Source organism: Typopeltis vanoorti, chromosome 20 (assembly GCF_054136105.1).
Source record: "Typopeltis vanoorti isolate ZY-2024b chromosome 20, IOZ_Tvanoo_1.0, whole genome shotgun sequence".
Lineage (NCBI taxonomy): Eukaryota > Metazoa > Arthropoda > Arachnida > Uropygi > Thelyphonidae > Typopeltis > Typopeltis vanoorti.
This window is the reverse complement of record NC_143568.1, coordinates 47,627,048-47,640,215: the sequence shown is the minus strand read 5'-3', so window position 1 is coordinate 47,640,215 and position 13,168 is coordinate 47,627,048. Positions and strand designations below refer to the sequence as shown.

Genomic DNA, 13,168 nt, shown 5'->3' with positions numbered 1-13,168 from the left:
CGAAGACTCAACACTCAGAGTAGCCCCTGAGTGTCGAGTCTTCAAAAGGGGGGCAGAGCCCCCCCCCCCTTGAAGAGATTGGGCAATTGGTAGCGTCTCTTCTACTAATGGCTCATGCAAAAAGTTAGGCAAGTTTCAGTGCGGTTAGTAGTCGGAAGGAGTGTTGTTTGTTCAGGTTGCTAAGGAATGTATTTAGTGCTTCGCGACCGTGGGGCCAAATGGCAAAAATATCGTTGACGTATCTGAGCCAAATTTTGGGCTTTAGGCACGCTGACTCTAGAGCTAGTTGCCCAAAGTGTCTCTTCCTTTTCCCTAACAATTTGAAAACATTGTTCAAGATTTTTAACCTTTTTCTTGTATGCTGTTTCTTTCAAGTTATCTTTAAGGCCATGCCTAAATTGATTAAACAGCAACTATTTCATCTGAAGAGAGGATCTCTCTTCAGATGAAACATTAAATTTATAAGCAATGCCCCAAAGTCTGTGGTAATACTCTGAAACAGACTCCCTATTAACTTGAATGCACTGATGAATTTTCAAAATGTTAGGCCCTAATTCTCTTACACTTGAAAATTACGATATTAGCAAACTTAAATGTTGCATAACTGTCAGTGTCTCTCAGCAAAGGAGATGTGTTTAAGAACATTTTGGCTTTGCCCAATAATTTATTACGAAGTAAGTATAATTAACAAATGAACATCTGACCATTTTCATAAATCTCAGATTTATAGTAGAGGCATTACTCCATCGTCCCAACCTGAATCGGAATGACTGTATATCTGTATCAAAATCTGGGAAAGTCTAATCAGGATAACTCATTAATTCATATTAATTTTGTTATTTAATATTATTAATTAATATCTTTATTTCAATCATGTCTCTGCTTAATAATATTCCCTTTAATACTTAGTGATATAACATCACTCAGCTTGTTCTGTTTTTAAATGATCTATTGTTAGTATTCCACCTTGTATTTTTTAAAACTGTTCTTGTATTGCCACTGAAGATGGTCTGCAATTTTCAGACCGAAATATTTGGCTAATTAAATATCTTTCTTGTGTTTATGTGCTTATATTATTCAATCTTTATGTCACAAGTATCCTTAAAATATCAAATTTTGTAGTTAGTTGTGTAATTTTATTTGAAGTGGATATATTGTTTTTGTTTTATTAAATGTGTATAATTTATATTTGGTCTTGAGTCAGTGATTTTTTTGGATTTTAAAAGAAACAGTTAAAAGTCATTGCACCAATCGGAATTAAACCCTCGTGCATATATATATATAAAAACACTCGGAAATAGAAATAATCATTACAGCGAAAATCTCATAACAAATGAGGATTGATAATAATTAATTAATAAATAATCCCTCTTTATAACAAATGGCACAGCAGACTTAGAGGATTGGTTGTGATTTAACTTTATTTTAGACTCCAGAAAGTAAATCTTGACTCAAGTAAAATGGCTACAGGAGATAGTAATTCTAGTAGTGAAGTTTCTTCAATAAAAGATGAGGAATTTTTTTTAAGTTAGTTAATCCAACTTTAGTAATACTGTTGTGTCCTGAATAAGCTATGAAATGTTTATTATAAAATATTCAGGTCACAACCTTAAATACAACTAAGGCAGAGAATATGGAACGTTGGCAATAGGATAAGTGTAAGCTGTTTACAAGTACAAAACACTTAAAATTTAGGAATTTCATGAATTTGTATAATAAGCTTTTATATTTTATATATAATCTGTATTAAGTGTGAACCAGATATAGAGATGTAAGCTGGCAAATCCATTTGAAAAAGCCAGTCTCTAGTACTAAATTAGCAAGGCCTATGAGTCAGGGTTCAAGGGTCACTTTTGCCGTCCTGCATTATGGAAAAGAAGGGCGGGAGAGAAGTATTGGAAAAAAAGGAAACCTAAGCATCTTCCAAGAAAGGAAGGCAGACACACTTGCGAAAAAAAATAGAGGGAGCTAAGGTGATCGACGTTAGCATACGTTGGCGCGAATCGCAAAGTTCGAGATTTGCCGAGAACCAAGAGTTAAACAAAAAGGCCTTGCAAGTACAATTCCAAATCTTTTTATTCCTGGTTCCTGATCTCTCGGAGAGCGGTCGAGCTCGTCGTTGTTGGGGGGAGTTCCTGGCTTATCGCAGAAGGCATTTGGATCGTCTGTCGTAGCGTTGGTATTGGGCCAAGCTATATCCGTGCACTGGATAGCTGAGCGACATCGTGCAACAGACAAACCAAATTGATGCCGCTCCAATCAAGGCGATGTCACCTTGCCCCCCCCCCCCCCCGGTTTCTTGCAGAGATTCTACTCGCACAGATTTTACGGAAGATATCCTCTAAAGCGACTATATTGAAGGCCTTGATGACCAGACAAGGCAGGAACAAGTCTTAAGAATTCAAGGACAGACATGGTAATGTAGACTTTTGAAATACTAATTCCAGTTATAGAAGAGTGTGAATTCCTTGTGAGGACATTTATATTGGACTGAACTTAAGGGACTGTAAGAGTAGCCTACAACTAGGTATAGGTCCGAAACAGTGTTAAGATTTGTTAGCCCACGAGGCCGAGTAGATATCTGATTATGTTAAACTTAATGTGTAAATTGTGCTATTGTGTTAACTGATGGCCACGTGTATCAGAATGGCATGATGATGACCTATGAATTTTATACTTTATGATTGAATTAGTGTTATTTGCAATTTAGTATGTGTGATTAGTACAAATTAATTAGAGCCTTTGAACTAAATTGAGTGCTACCATATTAACCTGCTTGAATTGTATTATTATGTATCACCTTAAAGCTCATTAAATTGTTTCATTCATGTACTTGCCTGATCTGCTTATGTTATGTGAATTCAAAACTACCACTCATAAAATCATCAACAAACTAAGCGGGATAAACCCATGAGTATAAATATATTAAGCGAGCCACGGCTGTGAGAAAGAAATAAGCAAGCAGAGGAATAAGATTAATCTTGATCAAATTATCATTGTCTCTTTGAAGGGGTCACCCTGAGCAAGAATCCTTTCTATCCTAGGTATTAGCTGGTGCAGCAAAAGAAATAAATGTGTTAATACTTATAGGGTGAACTCCATCAGACTGTTGTGTGATAAATTGACATTTAGAGCATAGAGAGGCCAATAAGACTGCAGAGATCCTAAGAAATATATTAATTTAATAAGAGACAAAAGAGTTACGTACATGTGAGAGAGAGAAAGGAAAAATAAGTAAAGATTAGTGGTGAGCTTGCTATAAGTACGAGGATAGGATATAAGGAACATTATAACAATACCTTCTTTCTCAGGTGATAGTAGTCAAAACATAGAAACATTTTTTAGATATGCAGAAAAAATTAGAGATTTATGAAAATTGTCAGATTTTCATTTGTTAATTATACTTACTTCGTAATAAATTATTGGACAAAGCTAAAATGTTCTTAAACACATCTCCTTTGCTGAGAGACACTGACAGTTATGCAACATTTAAGTTTGCTAATATTGTAATTTTCAAGTGTAAGAGAATTAGGGCCTAACATTTTGAAAATTCATCAGTGCATTCAAGTTAATAGGGAGTCTGTTTCAGAGTATTACCACAGACTTTGGAGCATTGCTTATAAATTTAATGTTTCATCTGAAGAGAGATCCTCTCTTCAAATGAAATAGTTGCTATTTAATCAGTTTAGGCAAGGCCTTAAAGATAACTTGAAAGAAACAGCATACAAGGAAAAAATCTTGAACAATGTTTTCAAATTGTTAGGGAAAAGGAAGAGAGACTTTGGGCAACTAGCTCTAGAGTCAGCGTGCCTAAAGTCTGAAATTTGGCTCAGATATGCCAATGATATTTTCGCCATTTGGCCGCATGGTCGCGAAGCACTAAATACATTCCTTAGCCACCTGAACAAACAACACAAATGCATCCAATTCATCATTGAAATAGAAAAAAAAAAACTCTTCTGTTTCTAGACACACTCGTCACGTCTTCCCTCAGGCTGTCTCTCCTTCTCAGTCTACTGCAAACCTACACACACAGGCCAGTACATACACAAAAATTCTTATCACCACTCAACACAAAAACTAGTAGTCATAAGCATCCTTAAACACAGGACTCAAAAGATTTGTTCAAATGAACAGGCTCTAAACCAGGAATACAAGATCATCAACCATACATTTATGAAAGATGGATACAGTAAAAAAAATATTCACAAGATCCTCCACAGAGATACCACTAAAAACAAAAAAGATTTCAAGAATGCTATTGCCATACCTTATGTTAGAGGCATTTCCAAAAAAATAGACAGAACACTATACAAATACAACATCAAAAACCACCTTTAAACCCCCCCACAAAATTAAGACACCTACTCAGTTCTTCCACACCTAGCCCACCCAGGGGCTTACAAAATACAATGCACATGTAACCTACCATACATAGAGGAAACAGGGCGAACCATCCCAATTAGGAAGGACAAACACAAACGACACATTAAATACATCCATTTTGGTAAAACCGGCCTTTCTGACCACGTTCTCCAAACATACCACAGAATTGATTGGAAAGGTACCAAGTCCCTACACTGCACCAAAACCTGATTTGAGAGGAAATTTAAAGAAGCATGTGAAATGCTCAAACATAATCCAAATCTGAACAGAAATGATGGTCTAACCATTCCAAGGATGTGGAGGACCCATTTGTAACCTTTATAGCAACTAGAACAAGCCAAAGAAAAATCTCAATACAAGAAGACTTGGTGAAGTGTGTTTTTTTCCCCCCTTAACATTTAATAGCAACTTGAACTGTACAAATGCAGAAGAATCATAGTAATTTTAGTACAGGAGGACTTTAGCAGAGTTTATTGTAGTTTTTTATTTAATTTAATTAATTTATTTTTTTATCACTAGAGGTCAGGCTAAGAAAAAGATTAATTAATAGCGTAGATTTAATTTACCTTTATAGAGTGCAAGAGCATGTAGCTTGCTTTCCTATATACATGTATCTTTCTGATGATGACCTCAATACAGGGGTTGAAACGTCATGTTTTTTTTTTATTAATAATAATTAAAATAATAATTTCAACACATCTACAAGTAACAAGAACAGAAAGAAAAATTGAAACATTTCTTTATAAAACTAGACTAATGAACGACACAAATGTACAATGGCTATATGAACAAAGAATTAACCAATATCTAGATAAAATAAAAGAAAATGAAGAAATAGAAATAGAATGGCTTAATATAAAAACGATACTAAATGCAGCAGCAAATGAAAGCTTAGGAAAGACCAAAAAAATTCAATAAAAGAAAAAAACTGAAGATCTGGGATGATACAATCAAAAAAATAATCAAAAAGAAAAAAGAAGCCTATCACAAATGGTTAAGCAGTAAAAGATTAGAAGATGAAATAGAATATAAAAGAATAAGAGCCATAGCTAAAAGAGAAGTCAGAAAAAGACATAGAGAATCATGGAATAAATTTGTTTCTAATTTAGAACATGATTTATATAAAACAAGACCCAACGTATATAAGATTTTGAAACACTTAAATGCAGATACCAAAGAAAACATAAAACTAAACACTGAACTGAAATTAGAAGAATTTCTAAATTACTACACAGAACTGTGGACAGACAAATATTTTAAAAAAGACAAATGGCAAACAATTAATGAAGATGAAAAGGAAATAACTAAAGAAGAATTAGAAATCAGCCTGAAAGAAACAAGAAACGGAAAATCACCTGGAGAAGATAAGCTAGGTTCAGAACTATATAAATACGCAGGAACAAGATTCAAAGAAAGACTCTTATTATTTTTAAATAAAATTTACTCAACTGGTATCCCCCCCCCCCCCCCAATAGAATGGAAAAAAGCAATTGTGATTCCTATCTTTAAAAGAGGTAATAGAGATGACCCTAAAAACTATAGAGGTATCGGTATACTAAATTCCTGTTACAAAATATATAGCAGAATCTTAAATAACAAACTAATGAAATATTCCGAAAACTTTATTCTAGAAGTACAGAATGGATTTAGAAAAGGACGATCATGTATAGACCCGGCCTTTTGCCTAAAATTAATAATAGAGAAAAGAAGAGAATACAATTTAAAAACACATATTGCATTTATTGACTTTGAAAAAAGCATTTGACAAAGTTAAAAGAAACATATTATTTAACATATTAAAAGAAAGACAAATACCAAATATAATCCTAAAAGCTATCACAAGTATATGTGAAAATAATCCAATACAAATAAGATTTAATCACGAGCTATCATATACGAGAGAGATAAACCAAGGGGTCCGACAGGGATGTCCCCTCTCAGCAACTTTTTAATAATTACCTAAATGAAATAATGATAAAATGGAATAAAAATTTACATCAAGGAATTAAACACTCTCCTCTTTGCCGACGACCAAATAATAATTACAAATTCTGAAGATAACTTACAGAAAGCTATTTTAGATCTAAATGAGATATCCAAAGATTATGGTATGATAATATCAACAGAAAAATCAAAAACTATGGCATTTAAAGGACAAGATCCAGCAAGAACTAAAATAGTAATAGATAACAAGATCTTAGAACAGGTGAATTCATTTAACTACCTAGGATATATGATCACATATGAAAATGAAAAAGATATAAACATAAAAATTGCAAAATATTTAAAAATAACAGGTAATTAACTCTATATTTAAAACAAACCTAGTTCAAAAACAAACCAGGCTAAAAGTATACAATACATTAGCCCTACCAGTCTTAATGTATGGAAGCGAAATCTGGACAATAAAACAAAAGGACAAACAAAGATTAACAACAGCAGAAATGAAGTTTATGAGAAAAACTGCGAAGTATATCCTATTTGATCACAAAAGAAACGAAGATATTATGAAAGAATTAAACCAAGAACCAGTAATAGAAAAAATTTAAAAATATAAACATAAATGGATGGAACACATTCAAAGAATGAAAACAGAAAGATTACCAAAACAAGCCTTAAAGTACAAGCTATTAGGAAAAAGAAAACCAGGACGTCCTCTTAAACGATGACTTCTAAGGCCTGAACAGGCCATGCTAGGCCTAAATCCTTGATACGCAATTCAACACATGTGTTTTGTGTCTCTAAATTCAGAAATATGAATTCTGATCACCGTGTAACCTTAAAAGAAAGGGTACTCTGCTATTTAGATCCTCAAGAAGGACCAATTTTTACTTTTTCATCGTGTCAGTTGCTTTCTCTAAAGCCTCAAAAATTCCTCCACGTACTTTAGTAGACCCTTCTGTGGCCCCATAGGCACAAATAATTCTCATTGTCCAGTTCCCCATTATTTGTCCACATTTCTCTACTTGAGATTGCCCGCCATTCAAGAAGATTAGCCTCGTATTTAGTGTTGAATACTGTGGCTACTCCTTTCTTTTCCTTGATTGTCATTGCCCGAATATAACATTTTGTATTTATTGCTCAGAAAGATCTCACCAGTTTTTGTCTTTTTTGTTTCAGTTACCCCTATTATGTCGATCTGGTACTTATCCAATTCCTCAGCTAGCTCCATTTCTTTGCCATTCAGGCTTCTTATGTTGATAGTACTGATCTTGAACTCTGGTGATATTGAGTCGGTGTGTTTTAGGATTTGTTCCGGTAGCTGACTTTTTTGTTGTTCGCCCTGGTGAAAACAACGGGGACCTTGCTTAACTGAGTGACACCCTAGCATGAAATTTTGTTATGTTGTACAATCATTTGTATTTTGGTTTAAGCCAATAAGAATACAATTTGTTCGGCTAAATCCCAAATTGCCAGCCATCCTCGTTCATTCAGTATCCAGGTAGGTACCTAATAGGGTGCACCACGAGAAGGTGAGGATTGAACATTAGGTCAGAAGTCTTCATAAGCCATGGTCGGTTCTCTGCATTCTTTTAAAGGTTATTTAGAGTTCTCCTTTCAGCTATACAGCTTTGACCCTTAAGTGCCCCAAGATTGGAGACTGCTATGTTAATTAGTTTGAGTTTTCAAAAAACGTTTGTAAAAGTTGATTTCTGTTCACCCATTCCAACACTTTCCTGTAGTCTATAAGTGCTACTTGTGTTGATTTATTGAATTCTTCGTGCTTTTCAGTTAGTAACTTCAGAGATTTTTTCCCCTATCTAACAATGTGAATAAGCTGCATCCAATATTCTCTTTAATTTTTGCCAGCCCATGTGCACATGAAAAACATTTTATATGCAAGTTTCCAGTCTCATACTCATTGTGTGAAGTAGCTCGTGCTCACAATAGCAAAGACAAGCCAAAGACTCTTAATTTATTACACCTAAAATTGGTGATAAGTATTTGGTATAAGATCTTGTACGTTGCCTGCTAAATATTTCTATGTGCTTACTCCATCAGTTACTTAAACAAACATTATTTTATAAAAAAATTGTTACATTTGTCCAGATGCCCAAATTTAAATGAATTTGCTGTTCTTTTGCATTTTAATTTTGACTGTGACTTTTTGAGGGTTTAATGCACTATAAAATAGCTAATGTAATTATAAGAATCGAGTGGATATTAAATCCAGCATTATTTCAAAGCCGAATACAGAAACTATAAAAGTTTTGTATGAAATTTGACCAGAGAGCTTAGAGGAATACACTCACCGGCATTTACGAGTTGTCCTAGCTGGACGTTATACCAAGTTTCTTAGTACTGAAAGAGAGTTTTTGCTCTCTTAAGGTTTCTTTTCTGCCTGGTCTATGACAAAAACCAACCAGTTTGAAACAGCTGTCAGGCCAGTGAAACCTTATCAAAATGGACCAGTAGGAGGCGAATATATGGACACTTGGGCATAGCGATCATGTCTCCTATACGGTCGACTAGGGCAACTCGTAAATGCCGATGAGTGTATTCCCATAAGTTCTCTGGTCAAATTTCATATGAAACTTTTATAGTTTCTCTATTCAGCTTTGAAATAATGGTGGATTTAATATCCACTTGATTCTTATAATTTTTGCATTGCCAAACTGAAGCCTTTTGGCTCTTTATTTTAGTAAATAGCTACTGTAATAATTCTCATATTAATGTTGCTCTTTTTTAGTTGAGATAACCTGTAAAATTGTGAGTGTTAAATTAAATTAATTTGCTTAAATCCATGTATGTACACAAATCCATCACCATTTGTGGACGAGTTCAAGTGGCTATACTGTTTAGACAGTAGACATTGGTAAACAAACATACCTCTGAAAGTTTATCTTGCACTTGGTTAATTAGACTATAATAAATTTAGTTTAATCCTTTATCCAAGTGTGAACAAACAAAGTTTGTGCCTGAAAATATCTTCAGGACTGAGGTAAGGTCGTACAACACCAGGCAACTTGTAGCAAAGTTGGACCAAGCTACTATCACTCCTATCTCAGTATCTCCTATAATGCAAAACACATCTCCTTGCTATGTAAAGATGACCTCTCCATTGCTTCTGCCTTGGTTTCTCCACCTCTGGGACTGGCTCCCACTGACGAGACCTCAATAAAAGTCGAAACTAGTCTGGTTAGTGGCCCTTCCCTTAATGCATAACACTATACATATCCGCAAGGAGATGTGTTTTGCACTATGGGAGATACTGAGATAGGAGTGATAGTAGCTTGGTCCACCTTTGCTACGAGTTGCCTGGTGTTGTACTACCTTACCTCAGTCCTGAAGATATTTTCAGGTGCAAACAAACATTGTTTGCTCACACTTGGATAAAGGATTAAACTAAATTTATTATACCTCTGAAACTTGATGAAGTCACCCTGTCCACGTGGCATGGGTTAAAAATAACTAATTAGATTGTATTGTTGGAATAGGTTAGAGTAATATTGGAGTAGAGACACGAGAAATTACTAAACAAGAGACAAGTATGATTTATCATAGAATTCATTTTTATAGTACATTCAAAAATGACTGACTGTAAATTAGAAATTCTGAAAGCAAAAAATTTTTTGCTCACAGTTAGTAGACATATGTGCTCCCTTTTTTGACTTGTATGCATGTGCACAGCTTAGAGGGAACATTGGCTATGTCATTAAAGTAACACTGTCATTATGTAACTGGGTGGGTGACTGCCTGAAACAGATTTAGTTTATTGTTTGGTTCACAGTTTTATTTCTGCCAGCATAGCATTACTGACAGATTAATGGAAAAATGAACTGGTATTATAATATAATTCTGGATTCATATAATTAGAATTGTAGAAAAGTGTAGTAACTCACTGTGCTAATTTGGATACTTTTGTTCTGCATTTATTAAAATTAAAATTTATTTATTATTTTTTTTTCCAGTTGCCTATAAATTTGACTGAAATGACTCCTGAACAAAGGGCTCTCCATCTTAAGAAACGGAGGCCAAAGGATAAAGTTGCAATAGATGAAGATATGGTGGAAACATTTGATATTAAGAAATATAGTTATCTTTGGAGGAAGTAGTAGAATTTATACTGCAGTTTAACTTTTTTTTCAGTTCATTGAATAAATTTGAAAATTTAAAGTAAGGAAGGAAACATTAAAGAAATTAGAACATTTTAATTTTACTTCTACAGGAACATCCTCAAGATTTCATGATACATCTTACATATATAATATAAATGGACATTATTACAGAATCTTGTGCCATACTTTGGTCATCAAACTAAGTGTAATAAAATTGTACAAAAGATAAGTGGTTAATAAATTGATTAGATACTTTTTTTTAACACAGTTACAAAAACTCTACTTGATAATTTGAAGTGTAATTAAAAACACTCCATTCAGAATGCCAGTGACATTGATCCGAGATTTTATCAACAATTTTGAAAGTATTTCTTTGCCAATATAGTTTACAAAAATTTGTATTCTGTCTTAAAAAAACATGACTGAACTACAAAGAACTGAAAAAAACTAGTATGTTGCATATGATTCTGCAACATTTATAAAGTTTAGGCTTGACCTACCAAATGCAGTCCTGTGCCATCTAAATGATTTTGGGAAACTTGGATTTTAACTAGCTGCTCATAAACATTTTAAGAAAAATATATATAAAATTTCAAATGTTGTCATGGCAGTGAATTATTACTCATGAAACTACTCAAAAATGGTAAAGGTAGTCACAATTCCATACTTTTATGAAATAGGGACAACTCAGAGTGAGTAGCATTGAGAATTAGGTGTGAGATGTAGGAGTTCATCATCTAGGGAAATGTAGGCACAAATAGCAGTTTTGTTAAATACAGACAAATTGATATCATAACAGGCAGATGCAGATGTCATGGCAGTGAATTATTACTCATGAAACTACTCAAAAATGGTAAAGGTAGTCACAATTCCATACTTTTATGAAATAGGGACAACTCAGAGTGAGTAGCATTGAGAATTAAGTGTGAGATGTAGGAGTTCATCATCTAGGGAAATGTAGGCACAAATAGCAGTTTTGTTAAATACAGACAAATTGATATCATAACAGGCAGATGCACTGATGTAATATTTTTAATACTAATGATAGAAAACACTATAGCATTAACAGTAAAAACAATGAAAAATATTAATGATTTACTATAATATTAAAAATTATAACTAATTGTTCAGCTAATACACTTAAGTCCCACAATAGTAAACTTGCAGGAACCAAAGGAATAGTTTATTATAATGGTTGGCTATGGTCCATTTGTGTCACAGTAGCACTGCTGTTATGGGTTTTGGCAGTTTGTTACAGTGAATGTTAACTGTGTACTACCACTACTGAGATTTTTAAGTATAGAATCTAAATGGGTAGCATACAGAATTAAAACCATAACTATACAGTTAGACTACTGTTTCATTAGCATTTTAAATCATTCCAAAAGAAAGTGTGAGTTAACAGTTTATATCTTAACAGGTGAGTCACAACTGCTAATTATAATTCTTACTTTGAACTTTGTGTTATTTGTTTCATTCAAAGCAGAGAAAGAGAGAGACTATCATGTGAAAAAAATTTCCCAGTTTTCCAGTTACTGTAGTTAAAGGTGAAACTGAAAAATTTGGAAGTTACCTCATGTGCTGTGCTTCTGGGGAAAGGCATTGCACAGATAACCTATGAACACTACTCTGAAGACATATTTCATGTTCCCTAGAATTTCCATTAAGTTATCTGGTAATGAAAATGATGTTTAAGCGATGCATAAGGAGGAGCTTTTTAGACTACAATGTAGTGAAAGTACCTAAGTGTAAATAGCTTATGATCAATTTGCTTTTGTTGTAGAATGGAAATCCTGAGTTTCCAGGAGGAGAAACTCTGTCATCCTCTGCATGGATCTGGCTAATTCATTTTCAGTTGAAAAGTCCTTATAAAGGTTTTTTCCTTGCATTCTAGATAGAATTCAAACCCAGGCATCTCCAACCAAAGGTTACTATTGTTACTAGCTGAGCTGTGGAGACTTTCACAGTGATAATCTCTTTAAAAACATCTCATGTAAAAATGTGAGCCAGGTATTGAGAAAGCAGGAGATTGGCTGTAATGTAAAGTTGATTGTTTTGCTGGCAGTAGTAGCATCATTATTGCTGTGATGGTACCAGTACCTGATTGCATTTTAGATAGAATTTAAATCCTTAACAACTAATATAATAATGTCAGCCAAGCAGTCACATTTAAATTACAACCCTCTTGCTTTTACATACTTATTTCACATTTTTACTTATGAAGTATTTTTATTCAGTATCTCTTATTTGTTTAAACAATATCTATTTAAATAGATAAAACAGTCAAGAAATAACTAGTTGAATGATGTGACCATTATGTTTGCAGCATTTCACTTTGCTGCCTCCATTATACTTCCAATTTGGTTCACTTATTCTTAAATTGTTAGTAAACCTTAAGAATTGATTATATGCATAATTAGGTTGAAATTGATATATATGTTCATCAGTCCACATGTTTTAACAGTTTATACCAGTTAAGATATAAACTGTTCAACATAACATATGTCCTCTAGAGGATATAACTTCTTACCCCCCATCTTACCCCCTCTTTTTTTTTTAAGCCTGAAATTCATTTTTTTAGGCTGAAATTCTTGAGGTAGGTTAAGCTGCCAAAAGAATTTCCAAATTTGGGGCAAAGGAGGAGGAAATGGAGAGGAGAAAATGTCTATTTTACTCTATTTCAAGTTGAATATTTAGAGTTTAGAAATCACTGTTGTGATTTT

General features: G+C 33.6%; 1 protein-coding gene across 1 annotated transcript in view; it reads left to right on the top strand.

The window, feature by feature from the left end:
• mRpL55 (mitochondrial ribosomal protein L55) overlaps positions 1-10,674 on the top strand; it is a 71,059-nt gene extending 60,385 nt beyond the window's left edge. The window contains exon 3 of the mRNA XM_090409724.1: positions 10,299-10,674. Coding sequence (XP_090265850.1) covers positions 10,299-10,442 — 144 coding nt within the window. The 3' untranslated portion in view covers positions 10,443-10,674. The remainder of the gene's footprint in view (positions 1-10,298) is intronic.
• The last annotated feature ends 2,494 nt before the right edge of the window (positions 10,675-13,168 follow it).